The sequence below is a fragment of the Ascaphus truei genome, chromosome 5 (genome assembly GCF_040206685.1).
Source record: "Ascaphus truei isolate aAscTru1 chromosome 5, aAscTru1.hap1, whole genome shotgun sequence".
NCBI classification, from domain to species: domain Eukaryota; kingdom Metazoa; phylum Chordata; class Amphibia; order Anura; family Ascaphidae; genus Ascaphus; species Ascaphus truei.
Window position 1 is genome coordinate 222,290,819 of NC_134487.1, and position 18,860 is coordinate 222,309,678.

Consider the following 18,860-nt stretch of genomic DNA (forward strand, 5'->3'; position numbering starts at 1 on the left):
AAGCCGCCCGTCAGCCAGGCATTAACACAGGCTGGGAAGGCAAACGCAACGGGGCTTGTCAGAGGTGAGGAGTGGCGCATTCCAGGTATCTGCCAGGTACATACTGGGTATTTGCTCGAATAAAGTGTGTCGGTGCAGTACCTGGGCTTCTCTATGTTCTTATAATCGAGCCACTCATCAAACAGTCTGTTCACCTGACATCTTTTTCTGTTCCGTTAGATGTCTATATGCAGATACCAGATGCAATATGAGGAGAATCTCATACACTTCCTTCTCTCTCCCCTTTCCCTCCTCTCCCTGTCTATCCACAGAGTCCTGGGTTTGCACGCTACAAGGCCGCCAGAAGTTTGGATTTTACTCATACTCTATCCGGAGACTGTATTTCCTGTATACAGGGTCCTGAACTTATACACTGAGTCCGCCAAAAGATTGAAACATATCCACATTACATCCTCGGATTGGACACCACTGGAAGGACTTACTGCCTACATGCCGAATCAGGAGAGTGATAACATCAGAGATCTCTATTCAGAGATGAACAACTGTAAGGAAAACATCAGGCATAACTTCAAAAAAAAGGAACAAGCCGATCATATATCATGAAATTTATTCCAAGCTGTGATTATTTTCATTGGATTCAGAGGGAATTTGGCTCCATATAACTCTAGGTCACGTTTGATACATGTACAATGACTTATGTACAAAGACTTATGTTTATTGATTTAAGTGTGACACCAGTCATATCTCCTTTACATGAATACTTATTCGTGTTGGAAATTCATAGGTATATGTATGGATCATCTTCATTTGCACATTTGTGTGTGATCACGAAAATTAACTGCTGTAACTGTTGAGACTTCCTCTGTTGTGCGAGGAACCATATATATGCCCATATTATCCCCTGATTTTCATCCTCTTATGTCAGTTTGCACACATGTCCTAGCTTCAATTTGCCTGCCTGTGATTTACCTACTTTTATGCTTACAACAGTGGTGCTGACCACTCCACTATCCGTTTGCATGATTCCCCTGAAAGGTAGTATGTATCTGCTGTAGTACTAAGCACTGTTTTACTGTGCATACTAACTGTACTTCTATTTCGAAATGTGTCTTAATCCGATGTAACTATGCATATGTACTGCGCAAGCGCAGTGAGTGATGCAGTGATGGTTTTGGTCTCCTGATTACACGGGGTTTCTTGGAGAACAGGCGCGCATGCGCAGTGGAGTGAACCTAGGGAAATGACTGCCTGCCTGGCTATGATCCGGCATAGGGCGCCCTGATCTTTGATAGGACGGCACTTGATGACGTCACGGACATGCGTACTGGCATCCGTGAGGCGCGAACTGCCCTGAGTCTGAGTGACTAGAGATAGAGCTCCCAAACCGCCGACAGCTCATTATATTGATCTGGTACAGCAGTGATTTAGACAGCCACGCAGTAGATGACTCCTCTTGACATCACACACATGCGCAGGATGCACCAGGAAGGTACAGTTGCCAGCTTTGCCCTTCTTTGAGGGAGAGGGCGTCCTCACGATACAGCCGATACATTGGTCTCTTAACTGTGACACCCACAGACTCACATAGTAAGTTTGGCATACACACACCTGTTTGCTCCTTGCATATCAGATTTTTGATTGATTTCACCAGGTGATTACACTCACTAGCCCAATTAGATTCCCTTTTTAAACATGCATGTCTCCCTGCCTACATCACCACTCCCAGTAGAAGGCTCTTGGCCGAAACGCGTAGGAGCAGGTCTAGTAGGCAGGATCCCCTGGTCTGTCCCCCCCTTGGGACACGTTATCATGCTCTGAGCTCTGCTCCTTTTCTCCTCCCTCCATTTTGCTGTGTACCTGACATTAGGTGATGTATTACAATCTGTTGCTGTAGGCCAAGGTGTGCTCTCCTGGCTTTATATTGTGTGTCTTTCTCTTATTTTCCTTGCAACTGTGTCACTTTAGACATACCCTAGACTCATGGGGATATAAGTGCGTTGTTATTTGGTGATTTGACCACGTAGCCATAGCCACCGTTGTTTGGCCTGTTGTCAGCTTTACTGTGTTAACCCTGTCAGGTACCTTAGAGTTCCATCTTTGTCAATTTTGGCATTGGTTTTGTTCCCATTGGGATAAACTTGATGGAGGATCTGTCAAGTTTTGCTACGTACAGGGGATCCATGCCCTATTTTAACCTCTGTGCTTTGTTTTTAACCATTGTTCTGTGTTAACCATCCAATAAAGATTATGTGATTTTGTACTCCCAGGCATACTAGAGTGCTTTTTGTTCAGGGCCTTTTCTCTCTCTCACCCTATTTATCTGCCCTTAAAGCACCACCGACATATCACTGCATATTGATTATAGTGTCGGTATTTAGTTACACCTATCTTTCTTGTGGATGCGGGGTCCCTCCTTCCTCCCACAATATATATATATATATATATATATATATATATATATATATATATATATATATATATATATATATATATATATATATATATATATATATACAGTGTTCGACAAACCTATACATTTGCACGCCCCAGGCGAGTGTATTTAACATCATGGCGAGCTCCTATTGGCCCAAGCAGTACACGTGTGGTACTAGGTGGCGAGTAGATTTTTTTGTTCGGCGAGTAGATTTTTTGGTGATTTGTCGACCACTGTGTATATATATATATATATAGCAACAGTAAATATTACTGTATGTTCATTTGCATGTCTTAGACAGGTCTGCAACCCTGTCTTTCCCCATTATCACCCAGCATACAGCTGCAAGGGATTCTGGGAAATGACATGCAAATGAACATACAGTAATATTTACAGTTGCTTTATGCTTTACTGTGGAGGGTTTTTGTCACTTTTTTTACCCACCATAACCTCAATAATTCAAAGTGACACACACAGTTACCCAATCACACACACACTGACAGCTACCAAGTGACACACACACACACAGTGATACCCGCCTCCCAAGCGCGCTTGCTGTCTCCTCTGCCAGGACAGCAAAAAGCTCCTGGAAGAGCGAGCGGCAGCAAGCAGCAGCGAGAAGCAGCAACAAAGTCTTTACTATGTCCCAGGCCTTAAGGGGACCCCGGGCACCGTCATGACATCACAGCGTCATGACGGTGCTGCATCACATGGCGGCACTTTGATGACGCAGTGTCACATGACGGTGCAACGTCATGGAGGATGGCAGCTCTGATACACTCCTGTTTTATTACTGTGATTAAGAGTGTAGGGCCTCTTTAACTGCTTGGGGGTCATCAAGAGTCTGGAGGGAGGATCACGACACCCTCTGCTTCCCCCCTCCTTCTCCCCCCCAAGCTGGGGCTCCAAGGATGTGTCCGGTCAGTAGTTACGCCACTGGCCTGTGGTCAGTATCCGCATCCTGCCTCAGCCCTGTGGGTCGGCTTCCTTGTCTCATACAAGCACCGTCACAGTGACAGTGGCTGTAGCAGGTAGGATCTAATAGTTTGTTTTTATCAGGCCATGCTCGATCAGACCCTACTCTATATGCTAACAAATATTCACCTACGTACAGTGCTCTTTATGACGTATCCATTTTGGGACAAACTGTATGACAAATACTGACCAGTGCTATGACAAAAGACATCTTACAACTCTATAAGACTTAGCCCATTCACTTGAAAGAACTATAAGGTGTCTTATGGTCTGGAAGGTGTTTTGTGACTTACAGTAGAGGCAACTCTTATTCGAACAAAAACCAGTGGCAATTCCCCAAAAAACCCAGGAAACACCCAGGTACATTCTGAATACATGCCTTAAACTTTCCTTAAACTAGCCCCAGCATTTCTGCATTGATTAATGGCCTATCAGATTAACAGCGGGGGTCCTTGGCAGTCCCATTCAAACTGAATTGGACTGCCAGGGATCCTTGCTGTATTAATCCTATGGGTCGTTAGTCAATGCAGAAATGCCTTAAACGTGCCTCAAACTAGCCCAGAACATACCCAGCACATACCCAGCACATACCCAGAATGTAACCCGGCTAGTTTACGGAAAATGTTAGAATAAACGTTGCCTCTACTGTAGCACTGCTTTGTAAATATGGTCCCATATCTACCTCATAAAGATTGAAGTCTACTATGGTTTATCATGCCATTCACAGGATAACTGACACACTTTAAAAATTCTGGTCGTTTTCATGTATATTGTAAGAATCGTTCTTTACAAAAGGCAGCTCCATTTTTCATGCCAACAAAATTGTATATTACATTTATATCAATCAATATATAACCATGCCAGCACTGTATTGTTTTTTAAACTAGAATAATACATCAATCATTAAACATTAAAAAAAAAAACATAGAATTGTTCCACCTGACTTGACATTTCTTCATTTTTGCATTTGGACACTTACACAGTACGTGAGAATTTGAATCTATGGAACTGCGGTGTTCCACATTTTTGGCAGCATACTTGGTTTATCGATATTTTCTGAGCAGAGCACAACTTTCCTCTACTGAATTTATCTTGATCAAATTAAACAATGCACCTGGAGAATTTGTTGGCAAAATCCATTGAAAAACGTATACAGGTATATATTCTTGGAGTAAAATTGTACTGAAGCACTCACTACAAGGCAATAAAGTAAACAGCATTGAAGAATACCTTTTCTTTTGAATAGTAACTTCTTTGATGTGGATGAAAGATTTAGGAAATATTCCCTGTAAGAAACAAAACAAAACATAAGGTTGTTTTGCAACATTAAAACATGTACTGTAGTTCCGACGGTTATTGTAAAACAAATCAGTGGCAATTACCAAAAAGACCCAGGTACATGCTGGGTACACGCTGCAACATTTCAGTGACATTTCTGCAGAGACTAATGGCCCATCGGATTAACAGCGGGGTCCCTGACAGTCCCATTCAAACGTACCTCACCTATGTGCTAATTTTAGACGACACATATGTTAAGGAGTGGCTCAGTGAAGGAGGGCACAGGCTCGGAAACTGATGACATTAACTTTTAAGTAAGGGAGTCTGGTTCAAACCCTGGTAACAGTTAGCTCCATGGGCAAGTTGTTTTTTTCTCCCTATACCTCAGGAGCAAAAATTAGATTAGAAACACTACAGTGTGCTCTTTGTGTCTAGAAACTTTTATATAGCGTGCTATATAAAAACATTATTATAAATAATAAGAATAATTTACAGATGCAGCGACCATTATTTTAAGAAATCATGGCGCCGTTTTCATATGCGCTGCTGTACTCCACGTGGCATGAATGCTGCCCATCGCCCCAGGCACACGTGTTTATCATGGTTGCTTTGTTTGAATTTCATGGATTGTGTACAATTAAATGCAATGAAATGAATGAATTGTAATGTGTACAGTTCTGGGCTACTGTGCTACTGTGTCAATTTCAGGTGATTAAAAGCCTGTTTAAAAGCCACATCACTAAAATGCCATTTTATGCACTCGCGTCTTAAGGCGGTATGGTTGGAAGCAATCCCGCGTCATGACATGGGTATTCCGAGGTATACACCTCATGATTTGTTAAAATAATGGCTGCTGCATCAGTATAATAATGTGTTAAATTTTGTCAAACCAAATATAGCCATGCATAATAATGGTATATTGCTTTCCTCCCTGTTGGCAGTAAGTCCTGGTAAGAACAGGTATGCCAGCAGTAGTTATGGAGGTTTTCCCTCATCCAATGGTGAGGTGCCCTATGTATGGAGGGGAGTGGCTGTATGCTCTGAGTCCCTGGATAGTGACATCAGGGATGCGACTGCCTCCTGAAGTATATAAGGCACAACACAGTTAGTTATAGTGTGTTCTACAAGTGCTCTACAGAGAGTTCTACAGTGTTCTCTACAGTGGAAGAGTGTTCTGGCAGCTGTGGAAAGCTGTTAGGATATTGTATGGCCTGCATAAGGGATTGTGGGAACACTTTGTGACCCTAGTGAAGTAACTAGCGGTCCAGGTTGACCAATCAGCCTGTCTAAGCCACTCTGTGTCCAGGGACCTGGCACAGAGAGGGTCTCCCTAGGAGAAGAGGGAACCCCACTTCAATTCAGGAGGGCGTACCTGGCGAAGGGACAGCACGGAGAGATGTGCGGCTAGAGCCGGCAGCTGCATGTGGCAGTTTGCCCCATCACCGTCAACAATAAAGATGCCCTGTTTAAAGATACCCCCACTGTGTGAGTGTGAAATTACTCGCAAGTGGATGGCACCACCGAGAAGGAGTTCCTCACCAGGACCATCTCCCTGCGGAAGCATAGATCCTGATGAGGTGGAGGCGCTGCACATGATGTAAGTTGAACTCGCACCCACTACCTCAGCCACCTGTCTGTTGATAATCCCCTACTACCATCAAGCGGGAGACTCAGGAGTTCTGTTGCCTACAGGTGCACCATCACACACACGTAATGGGAGTTGGTTATCAAGAGTACCCGGGCCAATGTGAGATTGGGGGGGGGGGGATAAACCCGTTACACAAATAAACACTAAGAAAAGGGCTTATGCTATAAACATTGAGTGGTATGTATGTCAGTTACTTATTTTTTTTGTTATTTGGGGGTACTTTTGTGATATTGTTTTTTCCTACTGTATGTATTTATTTAATTTGATAAGACCTAAAATATTTTATATTTTTGGCACAGTATTGTGCTGTTTATTTACAGTATATATATATATATATATATATATATATATATATATATATAGCAACTGTAAATATTCCTGTATATTCATTTGCATGTCTTAGACAGGTCTGCAACCCTGTCTTTCACCATTATCACCCAGCAAACAGCACTTCCACTGCAGCAAGGGATTCTGGGAAATTACTTGCAAATGAGCACACAGTGCCACTTTTTATCTCATGCTCACATTACATGAGCAACCCTTAGCCAATGCATGCTGCTTTAAACACAGCTTTTAAGCAAAGACTTGGGAAATGCAAAGTCAGTTAACCCACTCACAGACATGTTTCAACCTTGATGGGTATCATCAGTGTGAGGTTGGCTTGCTGACATTTGCTCAAACGGACCAAAACGTTGGAATGATGTCTTCTTAATACAATATATTCTTTTGACAACCATTTGGACTGCTGCCTCTGATATTCGTCACCACACGGTATCGTATTGCATATATATATATATGGGTGGGTTAACTGACTTTGCATCTCCCAGTGAGTGGGTTAACTGACTTTCCATCTCCCAAATCCTTGCTTAAAAGCTGTGTTTAAAGCAGCATGCATTGACTAAGGGTTGCTCATGTAATGTGAGCATGAGATAAAAAGGGGCACTGTGTGCTCATTTGCATGTCATTTCCCAGAATCCCTTGCTGCAGTGGAAGTGCTGTTTGCTGGGTGATAATGGTGAAAGACAGGGTTGCAGACCTGTCTAAGACATGCAAATGAATATACAGGAATATTTACAGTTGCTATATATATATATATATATATATATATATATATATATATATATATATATATATATATATATATATATTTGGCCAATAAGATTGTAGTAATGTGGACTCTACAGTACCTTTAGTGAACTACAACAATGATTAAAATATTTATTAATTTGTTGCCCTCGTAAGGTTATTACTGTATATATTTTTACATACATAGTTAGATTGAATACATCTACTTATCCAAGTAAAATTGGGAACCACTTTTTTTCCTCTCTTAATTTCTTTATTACCAAAGCTAGAATTGATTTTGCTTCTAGTGTCAAAATATAAATACACGCAAAGCATGTTATTACTTGAGCTATTTCTGTGTAAATGCCACAGCTTACGTTACATTCAAATCACACAAGAACATTACAAACAATTTTAGGTAAACCCGTTGTGTAAGTGGCTCAGTAAAAATGTTCTGCTACAATCCAAAACAAGCAGGTGGCACTACTGTCTACTGAGGGTATGAGTCTCTTTATTATTTTTATCAGTGCCAATGCACCACGATGAAAGCTAACAGGGGTCTTCTGCTACAGATGGTCAGCTCTTAGGCTCGGCAAATTATATTTATGGCATCTAATCCACTGAGCTCTATCCAAGAAGAGAATTGTGATATGTGTCCAAGTTTTGGTTTGAGGAGAGATAATGTGGAATATCTGCTAAAGACTACTGTAGCAGATCACAGCATCTTGTAAATAGATTTTGTACAACAGCTTTTCCGTAATATTAAACAATTAGGAAAACCAACTGGTCAGAATATTTTCACATCTGTAGCCAAAGACGTTTATTTTAATATAAAAACAACATTAGAGAAATACTTAATTTCCACATCTTAACTCATTTACTTACACATTGAAAGATTTTGGTTACCAAAACTAGTAATCGAAAATGAGAATTTCCTAGCAATAAAAGTAAACATAATCAAGTTTGTTTCATGTTTAATACAGTATACTAATTGTAACCTTTTGCAGAAAAATAATGCATCTGTGGTCACACCATACTGGCTAACGTGAATATTTTTGTCAGATAGATTTGCCAGGAAAATACAGTAGAGATCTCTTCATTTTCAATTGACTTTAATCGGGTTGTGGAAACTTTTTTCGGAGAGAATGTTGAGAACTATATTTTTTTCAGCTGCTTCGAACGGAGTCTCCCCCATAAATACGGAGAGTTGGTCAATACAGTATGTGTCGCGTCCCAGTATCAGATTACAAAAGTGAAATGTATTTTAGGTATGATTTTTTTTTTCTTTTTAAACATAGATTATTTAGTTAAAGGTCCCATCTAACAGCAAGTAATCTGCTGCTGGCTAGGGCATTTTTAAATCTTAGGGCGTACTATGATGGTCAAATTCATAATGGCCATGCTATATCTCATTAGCATAGCGTTACCACCATGTTATTGTAGCAAAACTTTGCGTTATCTTTTAATAACATGACTTAAGTATTTATTTGCATTGAAACCGATCAACACACTGACAAAAATAATCTTAAATTTATAAAGAAACTGAGGAACACCTCTTGATAACCTTTTTCCAATTCTTCAACCAAGATTTCTGTGTTTTTTTTCAAACATTTTGGTGGAAGACATTTTTTCTACATTAACACATTATTGGTGTTTTTTATTTGCACAAGAGATATTTTTTTCTATGTTTAATTAAATCATACCTACGGTAACTGATGTTAACCTGTCCGTCCTATAAAAGCCTTATTTCAGTGTGTGACTGTAACGCCAAGTTTAGATATGACCTAACAAATGTAATGTTAATTTACTGCGTCAACCTTAACAGACATTTATGGATATGTGATAACGTCTCATTTGCTTGTCATTATCTCTAGCGCCCATTATAGTTAACGCTATCTTCTTTACAGGAGAAACCATGACTTAACGTTGCATTATTGTCCTTTGAAGATACACCGTTAGTTTTAATGTGACGTTGAGATACGTTAATGTCACATTAAGAGTCATAATAGAGCTTTGTGGATTTGGGCCATAGAAAGTTAACTAAGAGATTCCTATTGTATATACATACAAGAAGTAGGGCAGAAATCTGCATTTCTTATCCATGCAACTTATTAAAAAATAATTAACTCTAATTCTGATTAACAGGAAATGAGCTAACCAGATATAATGCTACTAAATACTGATGCAGCGGCCGTTTTTCGAACACATCTCTGCGCCGATTTTGAGTTCTCTGCTGTTCCCCATGCAGCATGAACGCGGCCAGTCGCCCCAGGCACCCGCGCTTAATGCGGATGTTTTGATTAAATTTCATGGATTCTGTTTCTTTGTTTGCAATAAAATGGATGAATTGTAATGTGTACAGTACTGTGCTTCTTTACTACTGTGTCAATTTCATGTTTTTAATAGGCAGAACACTAAAATTCGTTTTTCTGCACTCGCCGCGCTCGCATCTTAGTGCGGGGAGGCTGGAATTCATCCTGCGGTTTAAAATCGGGATTCCGATGTACATGACGCGTGAAGTGTTCGGATAACGGCCGCTGCATCAGTAGGATCTTGTTAATTTTCTACTATGTACAGTATAATATAAAAAAGCAGTCTTCAGTATATTCTTACTGGAAGTGTTTTATATAACTTTATTTAGCACCAATATTAATAGTAACCCTTATACTATGTCCTATTCAACAATATCCTGAATTACATAATCAATAAAAATTGGAATTAATCAATTTAGAGATAAGACTTTGGTAATTACAGACAAAGTTATTAATTGTTAAGAATTCCTAATTTATGAAAGCAGGGAAAAAACAAGATACAGTAGCTGCACATTTATTTACCGTTACTCACAGAAACATGTGCCTGAGAATATATTCTAACAGTCCTCTCATGACTTTCAGTCATTTCCTCTGGGAGGAGACTTGTAAATCACATGAAAGATATCTTACCTCAAGGGTCCTCTGTTTTATCAGACATCCTTTGTACCAATCTAAAAAATTAAACAGAATATTATGTTCAAACTATTAAATTAAGAATGTTAGCCTTACATAAAGCATCTTTATAATAAAGTAGAATTTATGTTAAATTATACGAGAGCCTAACAATGAATTTAAAGATGATATCCTTTGTATTACCAAAGTAAACAAATGATAATTACATGTTTAAATGGTTTGTTAAGTCTGAATTTTTTTAAAATGTACTTTAAGAATTGTTCAAAGATAATTATATTATTACTTTACTAAATTATTCAGATATTTTATGAGCTAAATGTGACTGTCCCTTAAACTGTAATACAAAAAGATGGCAAGCTACAAAACAACTTTTAAAGCTGTGAGAAAGCAATGCTGCATATTTACAATCACTGTCAATCCTGAAATTATTTCTCTCCTTGCAACTACTTTCCTTTTTTGCAGGTTCGTCAGGCAGATCAACATCAACACCTTGTTCATGTAGGAAACATCCAGCGATAATGGATAATTAAGGTAATGTACTGTATGCATTAAATTGGCAATATCTGTACAGCGCATGCGTTCCATACTGTTCACATACCGGTAACATGCGTATGCGCAAATTCAATAAACCACACAGAGAATTCAGGCATCTATTTCTTCTCAATTATTAATAAATAACAAGCTCACAATTATTTTACAGAATGAAACTGTACAAGAGACAGCCAGAAGAAAGATTGTATTATTCCAGAGTCTTTGTTATGTATCACAAACCCTAAATTACTCTAATAAAAAAATCATACTTTAAAAAATTTTTTTTAGTCATCTAAAGTTTTTAATGAAATTAAGGGGCGGGTTACATTGCAGGTTAGATTGCATTTAGATTAAAGACACACTCGCACCATCTATCGTTACTGCAGAGTACTGTACCCGCCGCAAAACAACATTTTTGTGGACATGGCTCAGTTTGTTGTTTTGGGGCTGCAACATGCAATTAAATACAGGGGATTTACACTTGTTTTTTTGCGACACCGAAATAGTAAGTCTGGCTACATCTGTATTTCCCCTTTCCAGTCGACGATTCACCCATTATCTAATGTTGCACTGAAGTCTGATCAAATCAGGATTTCAGGATGTCAAAACAAATGTATTCTGCTGGACCCATTCCACTTACTCTTAGTATTTTTGGGGCCTTATTCTATATACTTCGAAGAGGCAGTTCGGGCAGCCTTAAGCCAAAAATCTGCATCGAAGTCTATGGGGATTTTCATCCTCCTCCGGGGAGGAGCGGCTGTTTAATAGGAACGCTCGTGCTCCGGTCACATGGTTCCCACGGCTCCCACTGGTATCAGCTGTGTGCTATATTCCTGCTCCTCCCGCCGGCTGAACACAGACTTCTGTTGCTGTCACTGCCACTAGGACCTCTGTTGCTGCTCTCAGATGTCGCCGCGGTCTTCCTTACCCTGCAGGTAAGTGCTGTCCGGGTAACCAGGTACCAGGCCGGGAAAAATGATTCATTTTGCCTGGGTACCAGTTACCCGTTTTTAAAAAAAAAATAGGACCCGGTACAACACTAGTGGGTAGGTGTTGTGGTAGGAGCCCTAGTGAGGGTGGTTAATATACCTGATAAATTCTCTTCATAAGAATGAAGATGAATAGATCATTTGCAAAGCCAGATACTTTTAATTGTGATTTTCCATTCGATCAAAAATCAATAGATTTTTTTCCCGTGGGTTCAATTTACCCTAAATTTAATTAGGAGAAACGGGCCTCTACTTTTATTCCCCAAGTATTGGAATTCTTACCTGTTATAGGGAACTTCTAACAGATTTTAGACCCCATAAGAAAGGTTATCACCTACATGCCAGAAAGTATGGGATGAAAAAAGCTATATTAGTGAAATGCTAGGTGTATCCACAACAATGTCCGTGTGTGTGTGTGTGTGTGTGTGTGTGTGTGTGTGTGTGTGTGTGTGTGTGTGTGTGTGTGTGTGTGTGTGTGTATGTACAGCTGAACCACATTATAAAGCGGTGCTTGGGGTCCATTAATGCGATCGCATTATAAGCGGATTGCTGGGAATTTTTTTTAGCTGCGATCAGGGGTTCCGCTTCCACTAGAGGGGGAGAGCTGGGATAACTCTCCCAGCTATCCCAGACCTGGCGGCGCAGTGGCACCCCCACGCACGACTTACCGGGAGCAACTTCACAGCGTGATGGGGATCCGACACCACGGACATGGGGTCTGGGTCAGCCATCGCGGAGGCGCTATATGCAAGGGGTCGGGGGGGGGGGGTTAGACTGAGGGGAAACTGTATACAGGGAGGGTGAGGGGGGCTGTATAAGCTTCTTGCAGCAGGGAGCACTATAGGGAGGCAGTGAAGTCCTGGTGTCACGCAGCAACAGCAGCACATTAGTGAAGTACAGGGATGAAAAGCCTCAGAGATACAAAGTGTGAAAATGGCCGGGATGATGCTGATTGCCAGATCCCGGTACTCAGCATGAGCCATTCACACCTTGGGGCCAAACCCCAGACTAAGGTTCGCCAGATAAAGGGTGTACCCCAGGTATGCTAAATCACATGGGAGTCAAACTGACACATGCGCTTTGCAAACCGAAAAGCCTTTTTTGCTCGTTTTGCAAACTACGGCCAAATCGGAGATTGGTGGGTTTAATGTTCCCACGGAGGGGATTGGGCATGCATGTTAGAGATAGGTCTGTGAACCCTATAAACCCTGCCCAAACGAATTCTAATGATCCAGAACAAAATTCCTTCATTTAGCGGAGTTATTAGGTCGGCAACTTACGACCTAGCCAAACGGAGTTTAAATCAGAGACAGCATTTCTTGCGCTTTCGTTCAAAGGACATTTTATTTCATTTCCCCATCCTAGTAAGTGTTGTATTAAGTGTATTCTGAGGTTGTCGTGTGTTTGTCTATCAAGGAAATAAATGACAATTTATTTTGCCCTCCTTGTTGTGTTCAATCGAGAATCCCAAAAATATAAAAGTGTTAATAAGTACTGGGCTACCGTGACACCCCGGTATCCACCAGATGCCCAGCCTGCACCACCCACGTGACCTGGAAAAAGCACGCCTCCCTGAGCAGCAGTACACAGCAGTAGAGAGGTATTTGCTTTATGGTATAATAAATGTACTTATGTGTGTGACTGTGTAATTTATTGGGAGCCACGCTCAAACCGCGTTATAAGTGGATCCGCGTTGTATCGGATTGCGCTATAACGGGGAGCACACACACACATATATATATGTAACATGGCCTCCCGGCAGTTACTTCTTTGTCTGGGACTTTTCCTCTGTCAGTCCTGTTAGAACAGGCAGTGGAAAGGTTAATTCCTTCAAAAGGTCTGCATGTGTATTCAGCCTTGAATATGTAGCCATATTCAAGGGCGGGCCTTGCAACCTGAGGTTTGTAAATCAAAGGGGTGGATATTGGTTGGAACGCCCCCTGCTGTGTGTGGGCCAATCTGTATCCGGCTTTGTCTTATAATGATTCTAAGTTAGAGACACTCCCCTGAGATGTTCCAATTGAGACACACCTCCTAAATTAATTAGTCAGTTAGCCAGTTAGTTAGAGGTTCAGTTGAGTCTGTGATCTACCGACAGAGAGGAGTGATTACAGGGACTCTATCTCTCCCTCTACCCATGCTGGGCTGGAGGGAGGGGGCCAAGAAGTATATGCTGCTAGCCAGGGCTCTGAGCTAGAGAGTCAGGAAGGATGCTGATGATACTGTGCTGCTATACTACCCGCTATGCTGTGATGCTACACGGAAATAAAGCTACAGAAAGATACTGCTGTGTGGAATCCCGGTCTCTGGTATGTGAAGAGTGTCAGTGGGGGTCCCTCCACTGAAGACCCCAGAGGATCCCTACTGGCTGGAGGCGCTGCAACCACCCAGAGATGACCAGATCAAGGTAACCTGTCTCAACCCCTGTCCCTGTCCTGGCTCTCCCCACACCACTGCGGAGCCTCAGCCCTCCTGTTACCTGCAGGTTCAGCACCAAAACCCCTGTGTAACCAGCAAAGGAGTGTACCAACCCCCACCCCCCCCAGATCACTTAGGGGGGGATGGGATAAAAGGGTTACATATATATATATATATACATATGGCTTTTCTTGTATATATACATATATATATATATGTAACCCTTTTATCCCATCCCCCCCTAAGTGATCTGGGGGGGTGGGGGTTGGTACACTCCTTTGCTGGTTACACAGGGGTTTTGGTGCTGAACCTGCAGGTAACAGGAGGGCTGAGGCTCCGCAGTGGAAGGAAGTCGCTCACACTATATATACACAAGGCTAAACCAGAACCCAAATATAAATAATGATATCTTAGTTATAAAAAAACAAGAAAACCAATGATACAATAATACAGGGAAACTGGTGGTGCTGAGGGATTACAATAATATAAAACACACGGAAAAAAGACAAACAGAATCCCTAAATATAGCACTCACAAAATACCTCAGAAATAAAAAGGATACATATAAGAGACAAAAATCTGGACCAAAGTAGAAAAATGGCAAAGATTTTAATAATGAGTAGTAGGACACACTAACAATTTAAAAAACATATGTACACTAATGGCAGACTAGCAGCAATAATTAGCACGAACACTGAACAAAGAGATATAAATAACAAAATAAGAAATGTCGCTGGAAACTAAACTATACAACTAAAGAATAAGTATCAACTAATGACCCTAAAATAAATGGGGTGATACAAATAAGCTGAGTAGTCAAGACACCCCTAAATACTCCTAACTACCATAAATAAGCAGCGACAAGGCGACAAAAAGATATATAATGACTAAACTTATATGTACTAAAATAAAGTACACATCAAAATAAGAAATCTTAAACCAAGGGGGAAACACAGGGGAGAAAAAAGCAGACAAAATTACCCAACCCTGTACAAACCAGCAACAGATCAAAAGGTAATAAAAAGTAACACATGGGTGCAACAGATATCCGTAAATATGCACAGATAAGGCATTGGAGGAGAAGCAACAGTGAAAAGCTTCTCCAATAAAGAGATAGTACTTGATGTAAGCCAGTGCCAAATTCTGAGTGAAAAGCTCTAAGTAACAGACAAAGGGATACTCAGCTGACAATAATAAGTAGGTGAAAGTCAGTCCTTAGGGAATCCTGAAATAATCGGGTTCCTGCATATGTCTGAGTCACTGAGTGTACTTTCTGAGTGACTCAGACATACTGTATGCAGGAACCCGATTATTCCATTATGCCATAACTATGATGTTGAAGTAATGAACCAACACCATGTTAAACGAGGATTTTGGCATCAGAGATGACATCACCGTTGGTATAACGTCGGCACTTTGGGACACATTTACTCCAATACTAAAGATCTGAGAACACATACATGCTCACAGATTATGGATGGGACTTTATGCTGATCTCATTCAGACCCTGATGCATCAAGACTCCATTTAAAATACTATAGAACTATTGAGTACTTAAAGACACGCAGTGCAGATGAGGCTCCCCCTCGGCTCCTGGTGTATCTGCTGATGCCGCTATGGTTACTATGACAATGGCACGCTCCGACGCCCCTGATGTGATGATGTCATTGGCGTCACTCTGCAACTCCCCTACGTGATGACATCACTAGCGCGATTTGGCAATTTCAGGCTAATCAGTAGAATACTACGATGTTTGGAGCTCCGTGACGTGATGACGTCAGTGATATACCATCACAGTGATTTTCACACATTACAGCTGATTTTAAAGAAAAAAAAAATTGGCGCGAATCTACTCCCCTCTTCCCCTATATATACTGGCTCATTTCTCCCAACACCACTCCCAGAAGAAGACCGTTCAGTCGAAACGAGTTGGAGTGGGAGTCTGTGGAGGGGGACCCCTGACTTTTTCCAGCATAGGAGGCCTTTGCTACTCATATTTTGGTCATACCATTTATCCAGACCTTGGTGATGTATCAATTGTTATATCATTGTGATACATGCTCTTATCCTAGATTCCTTGACATTTTCTCAGACAACATTGTTTTTATTTGAATCTTTGATTATACCACAGGCATACTTCTATTTTTAGTACACAGGGCTGCAGTCTGTGTTACTATACAGTATAGTGCCACTCATAGAGCTACCAACTCTTATGTTTCAATACCCTTTGGGCTGTTTATTATATCAGCCATTGGGGATTCTTTTGACCATTTTATGTGCCTTTGTCCTCATGGTATATTTGTATTGTCAGTTGTGTGTCCCCCTCCTCTTTTATATTTCTCTCCCCCTGTTTTCAATTTTACAATAATACATTGCATCTACAACTTTATTCTTGGTATGCCCGTGTGGTTTAATATAAGGATACTTCTTTGTTGTGCTATACATTTATTATCCTTGAGCACCACTGTCTATTGATATTTCATCATACACTTAGGACAGTTTTTGGGCAATAGTTACGGATTGTGTTGATGCGGTATACTTTGTGTTTTCTCCCATATATATATATATATATATATATATATATATATATATATATATATATATATATATATATATATATATATATATATATGAACAGTTATAAAGACAGCGCTCCTTTTATCAGCACACCCAAATTGCTGCCACTCCGGTGACGTGTGCCAAAATGTTGCACCAAATATCAATATTGAATAAGATGTTTACATGAACCAACTAGTGCCTGCCTATACTAATTGAATTATAATATATAAAAAAACATAAATTAAACAAAATGTAATTGAAAAAATGTGCAAAAATATTAAAAAAAAAAAATTAAATAATCTGTTGAACATAAAAAATAGCATAAAAATACAAAAATTGAACTAAAAATTGATACTTAAGTCCAAATGAAGTCCATGAGTGAATAAAACAAAGGTCCAGGCGGCTTCTTCTTGGGCTCACCAAGTTCCCATAGTACCTATTAGAAAAAGAAAAGAGAAAAAGCGCCCGATTCTTGTGTAAAATCAGATGAACATTTTAATAAATCATGGACAAGACAATTGCACACTTACAATTTGTCTGATTAAAATAAGCATTTTATGGGACCTGCCCATGCACCAAACGAAGACTCCACAGTCACCTCCGCTCTGTAATCTCACGATCAATTCGAGACCCAGCAATTGAGAACGCCGTTTTCTCCAAGGTGTATATACAACAACCATCCGTCAGGAGCTTCTCAGCAGCGTGCGTCCGCCATTACTCCCACACATGTGGTGCTGGATACCGGAAGGACTTTCCTTGTATTTCCTTGGTCTCTCTCTGGTGCCGAAGGCAGGTCAGCCACCGTAGTTGCAATGCAAACCGTCCCTACGCGTTTCTTCCGCCTTTGCGGATTTCATCAGGGGAAAGCTCCTGACGGATGGTTGTTGTATATACACCTTTGAGAAAACGGTGTTCTCAATCGCTGGGTCTCGAATTGATCGTGAGATTACAGAGCGGAGGTGACTGTGGAGTCTTCGTTTGGTGCATGGGCAGGTCCCATAAAATGCTTATTTTAATCAGACAAATTGTAAGTGTGCAATTGTCTTGTCCATGATTTATTAAAATGTTCATCTGATTTTACACAAGGATCGGGCGCTTTTTCTCTTTTCTTTTTCTAATATATATATATATATATATATATATATATATATATATATATATATATATATATATATATATATATCTATATATATATCAATCAAAAAATAAATAGATGATACCGTTCTGTGGCTAACGAAATGCTTTTATTTGTGCGAGCTTTCGAGATACACTCTCAGTGTATCTCGAAAGCTCGCACAAATAAAAGCATTTTGTTAGCCACAGAACGGTATCATCTATTTATTTTTTGATTTTTGAAGCTCGGCTAACACGGTACTGATACCTCTACGTGTGTGTGTGTGTATGTAGCAGGGTCCCCCCTGGCCCTCCTCACCTGCGCAGAGTAGCGGATACCCCCGCACCATATCAGGTAGTTGCATGGGCTCCCAGCGACAACAGTGCCAGGGCGCTGCCATTTTGCGTGCGTTCGCGCATGCGCGGGAAGTCGTGCATGTGCAGTGTAGCCCCAGGAGTTCCGGCGGCCATGTTGCGACTGGAGCGGGGTTCGCCCATGCGTGGTGCGTATGAGGAGTTGCGGCAGCCATTACCTGTAGTGCAGGGCCCCCTAGATGTTGCGCATGTGCAGGAAAGTGGCGCGGCGGCCATTAGTCTAGCGCAGGCGCAGATAGAGAGAGGTAGGCGGCCATTAGAGAGGCGCCCATGCGGTCCTCATAGGGATAAGCCCTAGGGGAGACTACAACTCCAAGCAGCCTCTGTGGACTGCCCTATGATCCCTGTCACATGCAGTCAGACAGCCACTAAGGTTGACAGATTCTCATGCTGCATATGGATACAATGTTGTGTGCAGACAGGAAGAGTCAGTTGGAGCTGGGAGAAGGGAGGGGGAGGTAGGTGTAGGGAGCAAGTGGCTTCTTACACAAGGCCAGGTTACCCCCAGGCCCCAGCTAGGCCCAACTCAC

At 41.0% G+C, this 18,860-nt stretch overlaps 1 protein-coding gene across 1 annotated transcript in view; it reads right to left on the reverse strand.

Annotated features, from left to right (window-relative positions):
- The window catches only part of DOCK2 (dedicator of cytokinesis 2), a 1,423,644-nt gene that overhangs the window by 1,316,875 nt on the left and 87,909 nt on the right, over positions 1–18,860 (reverse strand). The window contains exons 3-4 of the mRNA XM_075599153.1: positions 10,343–10,383; positions 4,640–4,695 (exon numbers count right to left, since the gene is read on the reverse strand). Coding sequence (XP_075455268.1) covers positions 4,640–4,695; positions 10,343–10,383 — 97 coding nt within the window. The remainder of the gene's footprint in view (positions 1–4,639; positions 4,696–10,342; positions 10,384–18,860) is intronic.